This window comes from Rousettus aegyptiacus, unplaced genomic scaffold (assembly GCF_014176215.1).
Source record: "Rousettus aegyptiacus isolate mRouAeg1 unplaced genomic scaffold, mRouAeg1.p scaffold_m13_p_17, whole genome shotgun sequence".
Lineage (NCBI taxonomy): Eukaryota > Metazoa > Chordata > Mammalia > Chiroptera > Pteropodidae > Rousettus > Rousettus aegyptiacus.
In genome coordinates, this window is record NW_023416292.1 from 13,011,741 (window position 1) to 13,031,556 (window position 19,816).

At 39.0% G+C, this 19,816-nt stretch overlaps 1 protein-coding gene across 7 annotated transcripts in view; it reads right to left on the bottom strand.

Annotated features, from left to right (window-relative positions):
* Positions 1-19,816, bottom strand: part of RGL1 (ral guanine nucleotide dissociation stimulator like 1) — a 194,661-nt gene that overhangs the window by 59,821 nt on the left and 115,024 nt on the right. For 4 of the 7 annotated variants that reach the window (XM_036234524.1, XM_016145592.2, XM_016145594.2 and 1 more), the window contains one exon: positions 11,313-11,563. In XM_036234524.1, the coding sequence (XP_036090417.1) occupies positions 11,313-11,563 (251 nt within the window). The remainder of the gene's footprint in view (positions 1-11,312; positions 11,564-19,816) is intronic. The other 3 variants (XM_016145595.2, XM_016145598.2, XM_016145597.2) reach the window with 1 other exon arrangement.

The window sequence follows — 19,816 nt, forward strand, 5'->3', positions numbered from 1 at the left end:
GCATTAGATTATGAAAGCTGAATTTAAAATTTTCCAGTTACCATTCGAAATACATGCTCCTTGCCTTTTAATTTTTTATCAGTTTTGTTTTTAGTCTCCAAACAGAAGCATGCTATTTTAAAACCTGCTGGGCAATTTGGTATTCTTTTCTAAAAAAGAAGAATAACTGTATGTCCTGCCTCCCTTTTCCAAGCGAAATTTTTTAAAAGGAGCTACTTCATAGAAACATTTTTATCTCCTTTCGGGAACAGAAGGTTAGCCTGGCTGCGATCTGCGGGGAAGTCTGACAGCATCCGTAAGTGTCTACTTTAACAGACCTATTGCTGCCTCCTCATGAAGCTAGGGTTCCACGGTGACCACAGGCTCCCACGGAGAATTCCCACAGTGCTGCTGGGTGGCGTGGGGTCCATTTGGCAAACATAAATAAAGATTTACCAAGGACGACTGACCCAGCAGAAAAGAGAACTTATTTCCATTTCCCTCTTGTGATTATAGTTGGCTGTAATTCTAAAACAGGACCAAATTAGCAATAGCACACGGTGAGGCCAAGCCCCATCCTTTGCGTCCACCCACACTTCCAGGAGTGTGTGTGTGGGCTGCAGCTGAACAGGCATAATATCCTGAACAAAGCCAAGGTGGAAGTCAACCAACAACTGACCTTCAGCTTCCTTGAGCCCCTGAGCTAGCACTAAATTTCTGGAGGCAATCTCCCTCACAAGAATTTCTTGTTTCTTTATCAAATTGTGAACAATGTCTCTAATAAACCAAAAGGTGTATTGGTATTGTGTTAGTTTTCTACTGCTGCCACAACTAAGTACCACAAACTCAGTGGCTTGAACAACGCAAATGCATTATTTTATAGTTGTATAGGTCAGAAGTCCAACAGGAGTCTCACTGAGCTAAAATCAAGGTGCCGACAGGTGTTCCCTTACAGCCTCTGAGACACAATCCATTTACTCGGCTTTTCTAGCTTCTGGAGGCTCCAGCTCTCCTTGGCTCGCGGCCCCCCTCCTTCATCCTCAAAGCCAGTGGGACGGCATCTGATTCTGTTTCCATCCTCAGATCTTTTTCCCTCTTTTTTTGCCTCCACCTTTCCTGTGTAAGGACGCTTGCAATAACATTGCGCCCACCCAAATAATCCAAGATAACCTGCTAATTTGAAGGCCAGATGATTAGCAACCGTAATTCCATCTGCAACCTTAATTCTGCTTTGCCATGTAACCCACATATCTATAGTCTCTGGGGAGTAAGGCTGGACGTGTTTGGGGGCTGCTATTCTGCCTGCCAGAGGTGAGTATGTAAACTGTTATAAATGTTAAGTCTTCTATAGTTTTATTATCTAAATTGTTTTTCTGCACCTAACAAAGAATGAACCAGCGAGAGCATGGGGCCTTCATGAAGGGCACACCCTGCAAAAGTTTTCAGTGGTCTTTTTGATGTTAGAAGCATTTCGATACCCAAAGATTCTCACAGCCCTTGTTATAATCCTCTTTTCTTTTTTATCGGAAAATATTGTCATATTCCTCACAGTCACTGGAAATATGAGTCCAATTTATCTTTCAGCAATCTGTCTTTTTTAAAAAACTCATAACATATATGCCATTCAACGGTTTTCTTGCCGAAGGGGTCATGCATATGCAAACCTAGAAAAAATCTATTTAAACTCATCTCCTATAACAAAAATCTTAAGAAATGGCCTTCATTTTCTAAGAAATTCTCACTTTAGTCAGGCTATCCAGTATGTCTGTATTTTGAGCTAGAAAAGGAAACAAAGCAATGTGAGAATTTCCTGAAATCCTCACTCTATGAGTGGGATGAGCATCCTGGAGCCAACTGACCAATAAATATCAACTTTTTCATGCACAGTGAGACAAAAAACTAAATGGGCAAACCACCCTATCTGCTTCCACTTGATTTAGTAGGGAGTTGGGGGTGGAGTTAATAAAATAAATTAAGAAAATAGTATGGCATTATTTTGAAAAACTTTCTTATGTAAGTAATAGACGTGAGACCTAAATAACTCTTTGAAGAAACAAAAGTGTAGGAAAAATCGTGTCATGAATTTAATCGTAACATTTAATTTAAGTGTTACTTCTGTAAGAGACCAGCACCTGGAGGTGATGTGGTCACTAGCGTAAGCTGCCGTGAGGCCCTCAACGTAGGTGGATTCCAGCATCTGCTCCCTAGAACGCCCTCTGCTCATTTCCCCCTCTCTGTGGGCGTGGAAGAGCAGAGGGAAGATATTAGAAACCTTGCCTCCTACAACAAGAGGAGAGAGTAAGGGAATCCCATAAGCGCTGCATGCCAGCACAAAGCCAGGAATACTTGGCAAGTGCTTAGTCTAATTCTAGAACTAAGTAAAAAAAACTTAATTATTTTTAAGTGAGGTTTAACAAAAAGTAATTTGGAACATATTGTATGCATCCCAAAAATGCTTACCCAGCTTCTCGTGCTAAGAAAGCGTTTAAAAGCTGAATGGCTTCGTGTTGTGAGCTTTTGAAAGGAGGTTAACTATGACCACCTCGCTGCTCCCAGGGGAAAAGCATTTCTCTTAATAGTGCACATTCAGTCAAGAAAATGAGATCAGCCACAGAAAGGGAGAAAATATTAGCAAAAGACATATCTGATGAAGAACTGTTCTGCAAAATATACAAAAACTTGTAAACTTTAACAATGAGAAAAAGAACAACCTAATTAAAAAATGGCCCAAAGAGAACTTCCATTTCTGGTCCATCATGTGAGGAGCTTAGATGTAAGCACGTCATCCTGATGACAAGTAAAAAGCTGAACAAACTGAAAACATAACAACTCTTCTTAGAACCATCACAGAGGTCAGAGGGTAAACCATTACCCCCCCAAAAACTGAAACGACAGGCAGACAGGTATAGAGAATCCCTCCTTATTGGAAAAGAAAACTCTACGGGAACCAGAGCCTAGGGAAGAAAAACCCGAACTCCGATGAATTGCTAGAGCTCAAGTGTGGACGAGTCTGGGAGACAAAAACTACAGACGAGCCACCACAGTAAATATCAGAGAAAAAAAAATCTCCTGGTGCTTCCAGCGAGAGAAGGGAAAAAGAATCATTTTGAAATACACCGGAGCACTCTGTTCTTCACAAGGCCTGCCCTCAGGGGACACTAGTCAACCAGAGCCTGACCTGCTGAGGTTTTATCAGAGCCTAATCTACCTAGAGAAGGAAAATACCCATCTCCAGGTCCCCCTAGGCATCCTTTCCCTCAGGGAGGGGAAAAAAAAATCAGAAGCACTGATGAAGTTCACAGTCCAGGGGCATAGGCTGACCGTAACACTGAAACCCCCGGACTACAGAACAATGGAGAGGCAACTCATCTTTGACAAAAGAGCTAAGTCAGTACAGTGGAGCAAAGATAGTCTTTTCCACAGATGATAGGTGATGGAACAGCTGGACATCCACACACGAAACAACGAATCTAGACACAGAATTTGCATCTTTCACAAAAGTTGACACAGAATGGATTACAGACCTAACGTGAAACATAAAACAATGAAACTTCTAGAAGTTAAAAGAGGAGGAGACCTTGACAACCTTAGACATGACAATGACCTTTTAAATATAACACCAACGCATGAATCACGAAAGAAAAAACTGATAAGCTTGACTTCGTTAAAATTAAAAGCTTCTGCACCGCAAAAGACAATGTCAAAATATGATAAGACAAGCCACGGACTTGGAGAAAGAATTTGTAAAAGACACATCTGACAAGAGACTGTTATCCAAAATGTACAGAAATCTCTTATAACTCAACAGTAAGAAAACAACACAATTAAAAAATGAGCAAAAGGCCTCAAAAGACACCTCACCAAAGAAGATACACAGAGGAAACACATAGAAAGATGTTCAATACTATACACCATTAGAGAACCGCATATTAAAAATACAATAAGATACCACTAGACTCCTGTTGAAACAGCCAAAATCCAAAACACAGACAATAACAAATGGTGCCGAGGATGTGGAACAGGAAGTCTCGTTCACTGCCAGCGGGAACGCAAAATGGCACTGCTACTTTGGAAGGTAGTTTAGCAGTTTCTCACAACACTCAAAACCTCTCTTCATATGGTCCAGCACTCTTGCTCCCTGGTATCTACCCAAAGGATCTGAAAACTTATGTCCACACAAAATCCGCACATGGATGTTTACAGCACCTTTACTCATAATTGCCAAAACCTGGAAGCAACCAAGACGTCCTTCAGTAGATGAATGGATAAATAAACTGTGGTCAATCCAGACAATGGAATCTTTCTCAGTAGTGAAAACTGAGCTACCAAGCCACAAAAAGACAACGAAGGAGTCTTAATTGCATGTTACTAAGAGAAAAAAAAAAAAACACAATCTAAAATGGCTACATACTGTATGATTCCAACTACATGACATTCTGGAAAAAAAAAAAATCTATGGAGGCAGTAAAAAGAAAAAGATCCATGATTGCCTGGGATGGGGGTGAGGAGAGAAAAAGACAAATAGGCAGAACACAGTAAATTTTTAGGACAGCGAAACCATTCTGTATGACACGATGGTGCTGGACACCTGACATTATACATTTGTCCAGACCCACAGAACGTACATCACCAAAAGCGAACCCTAATGTAAACTATGGGCTTTGGGTGATAATGATGTGTCAATGATTGAAACAAATGCACCACTCCAGCGGGGGATGCTGAGAGCAGGGGGTGTGTGCGGGCAGGAGGTATATGAGAACTCTCTGTACTTTGTACTCAATTTTGCTAGGAGCCGAAAAATTCCCTATGAAGTTTATTTTTCTAAAAAAGTACACAATGAGCCCTCATTGCCTTGCCGGTAACAGTATGAGTCTATAGATTTATTTCTCTCGCCCACTAAAAGTAGGCAGAGGCTGGGTAATGTTCGCTGTTGTACCTTCCAATGCAAGCGCTTATAATGGGCGTGAATAATAATAACTATTATTTATTTGTTAGACAAACAGTTCCTAAGCACCTACTGCCAGATACCGTTCCTTTCTAAGGGTACAAAAGTGAACAAGACAGACAAGGCCTCTCAGTAGGGAAGACAGTCCGGAAATAAGCAAGATAAATAAGAAAAGATCATTTCAGAGTGGTATGTGCCTTGAAAAAAGAAAAACTAATGGCAATCTCTTAAGCATTTAAGAGATTGGCCAGCCACTTTACCAATAACTTTATATTATCAATCTTAAACCTCATAATCACCCTCTAGATTAAGGTTATTTTTCATTCTCATTTTATAAACAAGGAACTGGAAGCTAGCAAGACGAAGCAACGTGCCCAAGCAGAGCATGTAAGGGGGACACACTGGACTCAAGTTCATTTTCTGACTCCCCGGCCCATGTGCTGGACCACACATAAATCTCAATACTGAAAAAAAAAGACAGGAAAACTGCTTCTCCCATAAAGTATCCTGAAACTCTAAAAGGAAAGGGCATCATATTTGGCATTTATGACAAGTCTGTGGAAATAAATAGAATGTTTTCATTTTATATTTGATCAGCTCCCCTGTGCTGCAGAGGAACTGGCTTCGGGGGAGAGGACGGCTCCCTTTCTCCCTGGCTGTCAGTGCTTCATCCTTTTTCATACGAAGGTGTTACTACTCCAGGTGCCATAAAGCATCGATTTAGATTATTATCCCCACAGTGGTAACATACGTGCATAAATCCTCCCAAGCTGTCTCATTTGTATATGCCTGTCCTCCAAGAAGAGTCCTCTTTGGGAAGCAGCAGATTCAGGTTAAGGATCTGGTCTGAACACATCAAATAAACAGAAACTCTCCAGACACACATTTCCAACAGTGACCTTTGATGGCCCATGACCTGTGTAACCTCCTAAGATCACTGGCCAACATCCATTTTTCTTTGGGTTATTTCCACACACAACCCCCAAATCCTGTCTCATTGATTCTGTCATAGAACTTAGCCTTTATCTCCCAAGAACTCTTATCAGTTTTAATTGCACACTTTTATTCGTATACTGGTTTAATGTTACTCTCCCCTACTAACCATGAAACACAAACAGGGCAAGAGTCATGACTGGTTCGTCCACTGTTACATACACGGCACCCTATATAGTATATGGTACCTATTACACATTTGGTAAATATCGTTTGAATGAATGAATGAACGAATGAATGAATAGAAGCACTGATGTTCAAATGAATTGCTCACAAGCACGTGAAGGGAGTGTCCCTCAAGAAACGCAGTTTCCAAGGAAAATCAATTGATGTGGCAGAGAACAGGATAGCTGAGGAGGATTCCCAAATCACCCTTCACATATGACATTAGCAAATCCCAGGAAGTGATATGGTATGCTTGGAGAAAGCTTCCAAGCCAAGAAAAAAAAAAAAAAAAAAGTGGTTTTAATTCCAACTCTGCCACTTACTGATTGTTTCTGAGCCTCAATATCTGCATCTATAAACATAGGAGCAATGTGATGATAAGTGAACTAAATGAGATAAAGTCTGTGAAAATGTATGGCAAGCAAACATGGGGAGACGAAGTAAGTTCAAAGACCCACTGAATTAGTCTCTTCTCTATGACCTAAGCAAGCAAATTAAAGCCAGATTGGTCTTAAAGCATCATGTTTATGGATAGCTTCAACTTTAATCCTCTCCAGAAGTCTTCCACTGGGAGAACTCACTTGAAATGAAGGGGTAATTCAGATTATTGCTCAGTCTTTTCCAAACTGTGACCTGAATGCCATTAATGACTTAGCATAAATTCCTGGAGACATAGTTCACACCTATTCTGCTTGTTCTTGAATTTTGCATACTTCAGATATCATAGATGTAGATCAGAGAAAGAGAATGATCAAGAAATATCCCAAGAGTAGCTCATGTGACAGCTGAGAAAAAAAAATCTAGATATTTGTACTAACATTTTTTGGTTCTCAGTGAGAATTACTAGCTGACTTAGGTTTCTCCTTACATTTGATGCTGGGTATTTTCAGTAGAACCTAACTCCCTTAAGTTTTTTAACGGCATGGTGGGAAGAATATATTTTTAAGTAGAATGCATGTTTGAAGTTAGAGAAGATAAAATCTCAAAGCCCCAACACAAATAGCTAAGCCACAATTCAAAAACGTTCTCTTAGATAGAAAGGAAGCCAGTGAGCCCTAGAATTAACTCTGAGCCATGGTTAAAAGTACAGAAAACTGTATTCTTTGTGAATTGTTGATCACTCCAGTACACGATAAAGCAAATACATGGAATTGGCCACCTGGGACTTCAAACCACTGTCTACTAGTCAATCGGAAAGGCTCATATTAACAGAATTTAAAAAAAAAAAAAAACTATAAAAAGATTTTTTAAAAAATCACAGAAAGCAAATAGTTTCATGAGAGAAAAGCCACATGATTTGGTCTTAAAGAAAATCAAAGCTTGACTTCAAATAAGCTTTTCTCTGGGGGAAAATAAACACTGTAGCATCTGCCTTCGATCCACTCTTGACTAGTTAGGATTAGCACATCCTATAATAACTGTTCAGTGTTAAATTCACAAAAGATAAACACTCTATTATTAAAAAACCAAGAGAAATCGTTTTAAAAATTACACCAGAGACTCACAAATAGGTCTACCATAATTTCCTAATAAAAAAAAATAGTATATCAAGATTATCTTTGGTAAAGGTAAGTTCATGCAACTTAATTGCTTACCTTCTAGTTATAGACATTAACCCCCCACTCCGAATCAATTGAAGAATCTGCATTTTGGTTAAACCGAAACAAAGATTAACATCTGGTCATGAGATCTAAATGCGAGCAGGAAATGGAGTGAGAAAGACACATTCATGTTGTGTGCATATCTGGACAAATCCAGATTTTTGCACAGGAAGCAAAATAAATGAGATTTACTTCTCTGAACATGTTCGAGTTTCATTTCTGCACCATCTTCAGTAATTGTCTACTTGTTTTATAAATGTAAGCTTTATCTTTTGCAGTAAATTATTGTGAATTGTTGATCACTCCAGTACAGGATAAAGCAAAATGTAAGCTTTATCTTTTGCAGTTCTCAGGGTGGACCCAGGTTTTGCAAGGCCAACATATGTAATTTCAGGGGTCCTCTCTAAGAAAAAGAATACAATATTATAAATGTAAATTACACAGAGGGTATTGCAAGAGAGGGTCTCTGGAGGTTAAGTACCAGCAGTTTCACAGAAAATTCACCACGAGAGTGAGAACCAACCAAGTCTTATATTTCCTCTTCAACTGTTTGGTATCTCGCAGCACTGGGTATTTTATAGGCCTTCAGTATTTTCTGATTCCACTAACTTCAGAACCAAGAAAAAAATATACTATGAGATTAAATTCAAGGCCAAGCCCTAGCCCACGCAAATGGTTCAAGATAAACCTTAACTCTTCGTTCAGTTATACTTTAAACGGCAGTTTGAATTAAACGTAATGCAAATTCATGTTGATTCTGTTATTTAATAATTGTCATCTAGTTAATACTAAAAAATCCAAAAATGTCTGCTCAGTATGATAGGAGGACAAAGAGATTTTTTTTTTAAATCATCCAATAAAAGTTGTATGTACACAAGTCACAGGCTAAACACTCTAGTTCCTATGCATGTGTCCACTATTTGTGAACAGCTGGAATCCATGTGCACTCCGTTACCGACTGTGGCCACAATAACTGCTCAGTGTTATCGATAAAGTTACCCCAGAAGTTACCCCAGAAGTAGAAGAGGTCACCCATTCAAAAGAAAACTTGCAGGAGTTTCTGATGTGTTGACCTATTTCCTCATACTGCCTGCCAACAGTTAGCATAGTGCATCCTTTTTATAAATATAAACTAGCAAAGAGAAAATTCATATAATTCCTCAGGTTCTATTTCTGGGTGAGAGGTATTATACAAGCAAACAAACTGTGAAAGAGATGGCTCACTAATCCCACAGGTTATATTCTAGGCTTAATATTTTAAAAGTGCTACGAGGCAAAAATCTACAGAACTTCCTACCTAAGTCCAGAGTTATAACCAGATAATGTATGATAAAGGAGAGACCTTTTGTGAATGTTCCTGAATATGAACATATAATCCAAGTAATTTCAATCTGTATGCATTTTTGAGGAAAATATCTTGAGAAAAACCCACTGTTATCAATAACCTTTTCCACACTGGACTAGAACTTGATTATTAAAGGCCTCTCTTAAGACTGATAACTATAACTGTATGAAAAATATTTAAATGTCTTCATAAAAAAAGCAATATTAATAAACAACTTTTAAACCCAAGGGACAAATTAGGAAAATATTTCCAACACATGATAAGCAAAAAACTAATTTTGTTAATATGTAAAGAGTTAAAATTAGATGATCAATAACTAGATGGCAATAGTCCAAAATAAAAATAAGTAAAGGATATGAAAAGACAGGTCACAGAAAACACAAGGTCTGATAAGGATGCTAAACCTCATTTATAAATGTAAGAAATAAATATTTTAAAACAATGAGCTATTTTTCAATGGATAGATAATGACAGAGATGGTTTCAATGGTAGAGCTAAAAATACCCACAGTTGATAAGAGTGTGGGGAAAGGGCGGGGAGAGGCACACTCATCCTCTGTGGAGGGTGGGAAGGGGGGTTGGCACACGTTTCTGGAAGGTCATGTAGCAAGATCTTTCACATTTTTAATACATTTAAAATTATATATTTTGACCAATCACTCATCTATGAAATTATCCTATAGAATCCTCAAACAAGTACTCGGAAGATACTTATTCAAAGATGCTCTTTGCAGCATTGTTTAAAAATTCAAAAAATAAATTAAAAGCCGGGAAAGAGCTTACCTGTCCATAGAATAATCGATGCAATAAATACTACAAAGCTGCTAAAAAGAATATGGTAAATCTATCTACATGGGCTGATTTTGTAATAATACATGTTTCTTGAACTTTCAAAATGCCAGCCACTGTTCTAATAAGCCCTTTACATATGTTAATTCCCTTAATGAACAACAAAAAAATCTAGATATACAAAGAAGTTAAAAAAAAGAAAATTGCAGAACACACTGTGAACTATGATTGTATTTATATCATATATCAGTATATATGACATAATAAACATCACATTTAAACACATTTTATATAATATATACATATATGTGTGTATGTATGTGTGTGTGTGTGTGTGTGTGTGTGTATCTATATAAACACCCAGAAAATTTTAGGAAGAATTCAAAAGGAATGGTTTACAATGATTACCCAGGGGCAATGGGACTGGAAAATGGGATTTGGGTAAAAGGAAATATTTACATTTATTTTTATAATTTTCTGAATTGTTGGAACTTTTCACTACATACACGTCTTCTATTTTTAAAATGTTAATGTACGTTTTCTGCCTGATTAGATTAAGGTCTGTTTAATTTTTTTTCTTTCTACTTCTACATATTTTGTAAAACCTAATAAAAGTTATTTGGGAAAAGGTAGCAATATAAGAAAACACGAATGCTTCTTTTTGTATCTTCCTATAGTATAAGAATGTTTAACATGAACACATATTACTTTCAATCTTTTTAAAAAAAATCAGTATTCAACAACTCCAATGCAAACAACCTATCTCATTTCCTCTCTTACACAGGAAACCCAGAATATAGGGATTTGGATGAGAACACTCATGACTCTAAAACAATTGTTTCGCTTACAGGATTCATCCTCCCAATATCAAGTCAAGTTAATGAAAAATTTAAAAGACCCGGTTTAATTATAAATTAAACAAAAATAAGGGGGAAACATAATTATCAATGTATGAATTACAGTGTTCACTGCTCCACTATAAGGAACATGCGACTTATCAACACAGATCAAGGATGACGTTTATGTGCACATTCATAAAGCAGCCGCCACATGGTGACAGGTGATAGTTATTATCATCATCATTTCAGCCACTGCTCATCGGCTGCTCTCTATGGATGTAATACTGAGCTCCATACTTCAAATATATTAGCATATTTAATTCTCACAACCACCCAATAAGATTTCTGGTTAATTATTTACCGGAATTATATAAAATTACAAAAATATAGAGAAAATTTTAGGGTGGCAAGTAGTAACTGAAATCTATAAACACTGAGGGTAGATTTATTGTATGTACACCAAACTCTGTTATAGATTTTTTAAGAGATATCTTTATCAGAACTAGACCATAAAGTAGCTGAATAATCTTCATGCCATTTGTTCCAAAGGTCATTCCTTCCAGTTAATCTTTCCTCACACATCTTTCAGCATTTCGAGTGCAGGTGATTCAGAGCCTCAGGCCTTCGCTCTCCCCTCCCACACTCCTGCAGTCTTACCTGTCCAGCAGCAGTTCCAGCACTTCTTTAGTGGAGGCGAAGCCTCTGTACGTGGACAAGAAGATGCTGATATAGGTAAAGTCATTGTCTCCAAAAGCCGTCAGCAGGTTCTCCACAAGCTTCTCCAAGGTGCCAGCTTTTATGGTCCTGATCTTACAGGTCTCATACTGACTGACTGTGTGTCCTGGAGGCAGCTGGTCCCCTTCAACCTGTACAATAAATTCACAATTGTGATCAGGAGAAATGATTCCCTAGAGAAAAAAATGAAAACATCGAAATAGTTGAAACATGGCCTGCCATGTTTTCTCCTGCTCTTATTTCCCTACGAGTCAGGCAAGGCCATCCCCTCACCTGTGAGTGCAGCAGAGTGAATTGGGGTGGCGGGGCGGGGAGGTTGTGGGTGGGGGATACCTCTAGAAGTAGAGGTATTACTTCATCATGGTTACATTTGCTCCTGTTCACTATCCTATCAAGAACTAGGTTGCTGGCATATTGTATCAAGGATGCTCTATATGACCCCAGGATCGAGTTTAGAAATGTTATGGATCATTCCCTTTGTATTGTTCCATGGTAAGCTTTCCAACTCATTCTTAGAGACAGCTTTAGAGACAACTCCCACAGTGGTGTGCCAATGCACACTGGCTTTGGAGAGCTGATTTTATATTTTTAGGATTTATGTGAACCAGCTGACATCACGTTTATAGCTTGAAAAATAAGCCATGGTAGGAATAGGTTTCCCATGGAATCCTACGGAGATCTAATCATGATCTGATGTTCTTCAGTCTGTGGAAGGCAGTATACGCCCCGATTCAATATCATCAGCAGTCAACAGAGTTGGCTACACCGAGCAGCACCAGGCTAATAACTGGGGAGTAATAGAAGGGTGGAGGAGTGAATGACCTCTGCCTTCTGGAAACTTGCAACGTATAAGAGAAGACATTTGTTCATGAGAAATAGCTGTCACATGAGGATGAAACTGTGTAGAATATTGGCAGATATAAGTGCGCCTAAGAGATATAAACCATAATACCTAAGAACTGACTAGTGATAAAGTCTATAAAACTTAAAAACTGTATATTAGGGAAGAGAGTTAAAGAAAAAATTGGCTGCGCTTTACATTCTGCAATAAATCTGTGCCTAACGAATTATATAGAGATACAGTTTTCAAAGTTTAACTTGTCCTACATAGGTACTAGAGAAGTGATGTACCCAAAAGAGCTTTTTCTAAAGCAAATACTCATTATAAGTGCTGCAAAGAATCATTAGGCGATTTCTCTAAACTTTAAGTTCGAATTGTTTTATACCAGATTTTCCTCAGTTGAAAAAATAGGACTTGTGAAAACTAAAGAAAAGGGGTAGAGAAGAAAGAGCTGAATCTCTAAATGACGACACTGTGCCTGTCACAATTTAAAGTGCTGGAAGGAAATCAGCAGGCGGGATTCCTTTCTGTAAGACCCAACTGGCGGCAACCGCTTTCAGAAGGGGGTTAGTCAGAGCAGCCTAATGTCACCAAGGCCTAACTAACAGGATTAATGAGAAGGCTCTAGCTTACGTGGCAGATGACTTTTTCTCTTCTTTATTTAATTTCGAAAGATACTTTTAGTTTACTAAGGAAAGGGATCTGCTTCAGGCAAAATACCAAATGTTTCTTAAGCCCTCTCAGGCCTGTTGACTGAGATCATAGCCTCGTAACTGCTCCTTATCACTCTTTAGGTAGTTTAAGAACAGGCCTAATCGTACCCATCTGTCTCCCAGGAGCTTCAATTAACTTTGACCAGAAATGATAAATGAAAAAGATATGTTTCAAAGTCTAATTACATTTTTAACTACTTGGTACAGTGTAAAACACTAATTCCAAAACAAACTAATTTCAAGTTTGGTAACTACAGAGTTAAAGTCAAATATGTTGCTTTAGAATTTCTTAAAGTCTTTAATACGCTAACTTGTTAGGAAATTTCTAGAGAAAGATATGGCATATGACATTTCCAAACGAATGTCCCTTTATTCTCAGAGCATCTTGCAGAACATGAGAATGATCAAAGTTTGGAAAATGCTAGCTTACTAAGTTACCACGATGCATTTAACACTTAATTCACATTTTCCACTTTTCACTTAAAAAAAAAAAGAAAAATCAAGACTTACAAAATACAATGTTAATCTTTATCTTCTAACATCTATAGTTCTTTGATCTCTTTCTCAAAACCAAAATTTATGGATGTTTTGTGTGTTTTACGTTGCCATTTCGAAAGACCTGGTCAAGAGAATGATTGGCCTGATAATATTACAAAGCGGTAGTCAAAAAATATATTTCAACATCCGCTGCTAACAACAACAACAAAAGGAATGTCTGGCTTCTCAGTCTGTAGGAATATTCAAGCTCTAATTCTAAATCGAGCTTCCTTACCTTGTGACAATGTCAGGGTTCCCTTACCAAATCATTCTATAATTTGATTATTCTTATTTTACTCACAATGCAAATTCCACTTTAAATCTTTCCCCGTTGAAAGTAATAACTATCTGAAAGAACTAATTTTTCACTAAGCATTGATGTGGCCAAAGATTTGAACAGAGAAAAATGCCTGTCAAAGGACCTGATGAAGTGGGTCCCCCTTCCTGCCAGAAAGCAGATGTGGCGGGAGGCCAGCTCTCCCCGGGGAATGGAGCCGCACTGCTCATTAACCCAGTCACTCCCTTCCAGTTCTTTTCCTCTGAAAAAAAAAAAAAAAATCTAGATATGCGGGCTTGATCCCCATAAGTCTCTTTCATGGCTTTTGTTCCTCGGTGTTTGCATCTATAAATTAGGAAGATCCGTGTTTGAGGTACCAGAGTGGCTCATAAAATACTTCAAATATTTAGATCTAAAAAAAATCACTCTCTTAGTACAATGAGTGAGCACCAATGACAATCTCATAAAACGAAGTACAGGGATTGCTCTGGCGCCTAAAACCATCCTCCCCCAAATTAACAATGCACGTTAAGGTGTCAGAGCACTTGCTCGACGTCATCTGCACCTTTGCTAAGCACCCTAATACTTACTTGCCACAGCAAGGGGAAGACCAGGTTTTTGAAGATGGGTTCTCATTTGTCAACATTCAAATAAAGTACACTTTTATGAAATGAAAACTTAAAAATGATGTGCTTATTATTGAAATTATTTTGAAATAAATTTATACGAAAGCAAAACACAAGAAATATCCCCTGCCTTATGGTTAGACTGGAGAAGCTAACACTTTAGTTTCATTTTTGCAGGAAAACATTCAAAAGCTACGTCGCCCTTTGAATAGATTTGGGGATATTTTTGTTTGTACTATCTCAATACCTTTGAATTCTAGTTTCAGAGAAAAGTGGGGAGAGGCGGGGAGAGAGCCTCGGCGGACAACTGTTTAATAACTCAGACTTAGAGGCAAGACACGAATGGAGGGCTGAGCCTGCCCTCTGGGTTAGCACGCTAACAGGAAGCCGCTCAATCTGGATTTAATCAGAGACCATCGCTTTACTGACAAGACCATGATACTGAGGCCACAAAAATGTTTCATGACTGTTTTCTTGGCCAATCTTTCTGCCATTAGAATTCAGCTTTCCCTAAGAGAACATGTCTGACTCCCGCGGGGTAAATATCTAAAACTCTGCCCAATGGTCCTAGCTGAAGAATTTCCATAATTATCAATTTTGGCATAAGGGGGACAGGAGAAAGAGAATGTGAGAGATGAAATGTGCCATATTTCAATTCTGTTTCTAGTCATGGAGAAAAACACTCTTTCACCATCTCAACCATAAACTGTTAACAACTTGGGTGTTTCTAATTTGAAAAAAAAAAATTTCTTTCAATCAAAATAATACTTCAGTCATCTGATACTTTAACAATGAGTGTGCTAAATAAACAGCCTCATCAGCTTGGGAGACAGTAATGAAGTCCCACTCCAAGTCATGCTCGATATTTAATACATTAGTTCTCAGGCAAGCTGGCCCGAGCAGAAAAAGAAATAGTGAGTACTATTCTAGTGTTAACTTTCTAAGAAAATCGAAACCCATATCCAAAGTTTAACAGACTTTAAGAAGGTACACATTTCTATCTATTCAATTCATCCCAGAATACCAAGGGTACTTGTTATATTCCCTTTTCAAATGCCCTAACACCACCACGCAGCAACAAGAAAACACCACAGCATGGGAAACGCCACGAGGTAACTCACAAATCAGCTCTGATCATCTGCCCATGTTGCTCAAATCTGTGCAGATAAAACGTCCTCGCCATGCAAAGAAAAAACACACGTACACGATGGCGCACGGCAGGGCGTTCTGGCGAGGCCAGTGCCTCTGAGCACAGAGAGCTGTTCTCATACGGACATTCAGAGATGTGAGACATACACTATTTAAAACCCTAGGGCAGGTGTCGTCAAGCTCAGTATGAGCTTATGCACTGTGTGAACTTCTACTTGGGGTGTGAACCCACTTTTTTGCTAGGTTAGGATTGCCAGGATGACCGTTTAAATTTTAGTTTCAGGTAAATAACAAATACTTGAATAATTGAAAATTTTGGTGCCGTAAGTAGGTCCCATAAAGTATTTAGGACCCACTCATACTGAAAAAGTATTTGTTAATCTGAATTCCGAATTTAACTTGGCATCCTGGATTTTTATTTGGCAAATCTGGCAACCCCAAGCTGAGTGCATACGAATGGTACAGAATGAATCTCTCTTTCATTTACTCATCTGCTTAATCGGCCACACATTAATTCAACAGTACTATGTGACAGGCACCGTGCAAGGTAGTAAAGATTTAAAGATAAACAGAATGCAGTCATTCAGAATGGTGGAAGAAACAGACACAAGTAAGGCATCAAAATGCAGTGTGAGGAAAATGGTGGAGAGACAGACAGATATCATGGAAGAACAAAGAAGGGCTTGGCATAGAGGCAGCATCAGAAAAGGCTTCCTGAGTAGGCGGTGCTTACACCTGCTTTTAAATCAGGAGTGGGAGTTAACGACGTTGGGAGGATGCAGCAGGCAGAGAGACCAGCACAAAAGCATTAAGAAGAACAGAGGGGTGAGGGGGGCAACGTGGTTGCGGAAGCAATATGACAAAGAGAACGACAGCTTGGTTAGAGACAGCAAGGGACTGCCTGATGATGGAGGGCTCAGGGTGGATCCTGAGGAGTCAGATTCCATTTCCTACAGGTGTAAGCATGGTAGAAGCATGACAGGTAGAGGACAGATTTCTTCTAGGCGGAGAACCTAGAAGAAATCTTCACTACCAGATTCATCTAAATGCCAACTCACGCACCTTCCACCTAATCATGCAGACATATGGAGGTCTGGCCAGCAATGTGCTAGTGCGGCTCACGAGAGCCAACTGCGCATACTCCTTCGCACTTCTATGTTCAATGAGATCATGTTGCTATCAAGAATCTGGCCATGGTGGAAATATTTACACAATGAAAATTGGCAAACTGGCTGTAAGTTAGGGCTTTAGTTCTGGAGAGCTGCTTTATCAGCACCCCATTGCCCAGGAGTTCCTCTCAGGTTATGTCTGTCACAAAAGTAAGATAGACTGTCATTCTGGTTGAAGATTTTTCTCCTTCTGTATCCACTGCAGTGAAGGGATTGGTATGATCTTTGACCTCAGAAAAGGTAGAAAATTATGCCTCTGAACTAAAAAAGAAGTAGATATGTGGAGGTAGAGGAGCACTTTTATGATGAATGTTGCTCTAAAAACATTACAGGATCCTCAAGGTTGACTTTGCTTGAAGCCACATGTTAGAATGTGATCAGGTTTCTATGACGAGAACCCTCCATCCTCAGGAAAATGCTTAAGAAGCTGTAATAACAAAGCGCAGCCAGCGTTTTATTGCACAGAAATCCCAGCCCCCTCCACTATCCTGTCTCGGCAGGGTTTCCTAGATAACCCCCATGGCGTCCAGGAATTCTCCCCAGGGAAACAGGAAGTCGTATTTTCCATCTCCTAAAAAATAACAGTCCTTCTGGCTATGAATCTGCTCAGCTCGATGTTAATCCATAACAGACACAACCTTCTCTGACACAAACCCCTATTTCTGACATCCTGGTCCTCCTTTAAGGATTCCAAAGTCTTTAGGAGACAGATTCAGAAATTAAGAAGTGGATTTCAAGGAGTTTGCTTTTCATTATTCCTCAAATAAAATAATTTCACTTTTATATGCTACTTTTCTGCTTAAAATTCACAATGCTAATGATTAAGATGTTATAAATTAATGGGTTCCATTTCCCCTCTGAGGCCAATTTACTATGGGATCTAGCGCAGTAACTTAAAGTTTCAATGTCTTGGTTATCTACTTTATAAAGCAAAGAAATCACATACTATTTTGAGTAGTTCAAAGATTTAGAGTTGCGTGAGGTGGGGGGAGAAAGTTTGAACTAAAACAGTCATTGTCACATTTGCCAAATAATATCACAAATTGTCGCATACAGTTTGGTGTCCAGAGCGAACTGGCAAAATTCACAACTCTCTCCTCTTTCTCTCATTCTCATCCAAAGTCTTAAATGCCCAAGGTCTTCATATCCTGAGGTCACAGGTTAACAGGTGTCCTGGCTTTCTGGAATCCATTCCTCTTTTGTGCAGCCCAGCCAACCTCTGTCTGAAAAGGTCAGCAGGGGGTAGTGAGCTTCTGTGTGACCTAATATTCTCCGTGAATGAAGGCTGCTATGAATGAACAGCCTCCCCCACAGCCCAGAAGCTTTCCCAGCCCATCATAAATCCCACAGACAGTTAGTTGCATGGGGCTTTATCTCCTCATGAGATTAAAAGTGTTCCTTCACCAACCCTTGGACTGTGAGGGGAGGTAGAGAGAGGGAAGGCAGAGAATAGCTATTGCCCGATGTCTCCAGACTTAATCATTAGTTTGATTCTTACTCTGCATACCACATTAAGAAATCTCTTATCTGCCCCACTTTCTTAGGGGATTCGTTTAGTTTTAAGCAAAGTAAACATTTAGTTCACACTATTATTATCACCTATTATCACAATGATTAAGCATAAAAATCAAAGCTCCATTATCAAAATGCCAGTAAAATCATTACTCCCCTGGATTTCAGAAATCCAGAAATGATTCTGTCCAGATTGTTCCTTTTCCCCTCTAAAACTAAAATTTTAAAGTCTACGTGGACTTATAAATTCAAGTATAAAATTTAACTTTATAGCTCCCACAGAGCTCTGGGATGCAGGCCTCTGGCAAGTGCTGTTTCTCAGTGCTGCCTTTGGCACAGGTAATATTCCCACACCATGGGCTTGGAGAATTGCCTACCTATGGAGCAAGCAGGTATCTTTCAAGCATACTATCAGATGGTAAAATCTAGGATGAGGTACGAAGAACAATTTCATTTGCCTTGAGTACTTCCTGACAAGAAAAAAATGTTCTGCAGTGTTCTTAATTAAATTACAGCAGTCCAGAGAATGAGAGAAAGAAGTTGGGCCATTAATAGCTGGGAGCCAGCTAATAAGACTACCCGTATTCCTGAGTATATGTTGGAACTTTGAATAAACTTCCAGGTGGCAATTTCTGCAACTATTTAAAAGAGACAAAAGCCAGGGCCATTAAACCTCAGGAACCTCCGAATCCTGCTTACGCATGAACTTTCCAAATTCTGGCCCAGAAAAACAATCCAAAGAAGCAAACGCTTCTTCCTTATGGACTCTGCGCCTGTGTCCCACAACTAGCCCTGCTTCACTGTCTCCCAAACCCCCTTTATCTAGAGCCAATGAAAATTCTTTCAAACGACCTGCATCCCCCTGTCTTCCCCGATGTGTAAAAACGCTTGCCAACTCCAGGGCGGCCGCCATGTTGCCCCTCCCACCTGGCGCTGCTGCTGGCTGCTTAGACTTCATGTCCCAGGACCTGGTCTTTTTTTCTTGCTATCGATGGCCCAATAAACCCTTTCTTTTAAGAAGACTTTCAGCCGTGGCAGTTAAAATTTTTGTTTTACAGTCTCTCTGAATGATGCACCGAAGTAAACTGGCTTTTTTTCTTAATAGGGTTTCCTTTATATAAGAAGAAAATTAATTCTAAGAAAACCACTCTTACACCCAAAATGAAAAGAAAGAGAGGGTTAACAGATATTTATTGAGCACTTTTGGGTCAGATGCTCGATCCTTACACAAAAATCTTCCAATACAGTAATTATTTTTACTTTACTTGAGGAAACGGTTTTGGAGAAGTGAGGGGTCCAACTCAAAGTACCCAGCCAATCAACACGGTCAACAGAGTGAGGCTATCAAACCAACCCTGTCATTCTTCTATCGCTGTGGGCATTCGATCTCCATATTCATACACCCAAGACTATCAGAACTCAATAGCCCAGAATATCTGTACTTCAGAAGAGTCTTGTAAGCAAGAGATAAAATTCGATAATAGATCTGAAGTTATGTTGAACAATTATGAAGACTCTTCAGGATTCTACAGATAAAAGAAAATATCATATGTTTAACACTAAAATCCTTCTCTTTCTTTCCCTTGCTCCAGTTACTTTCAC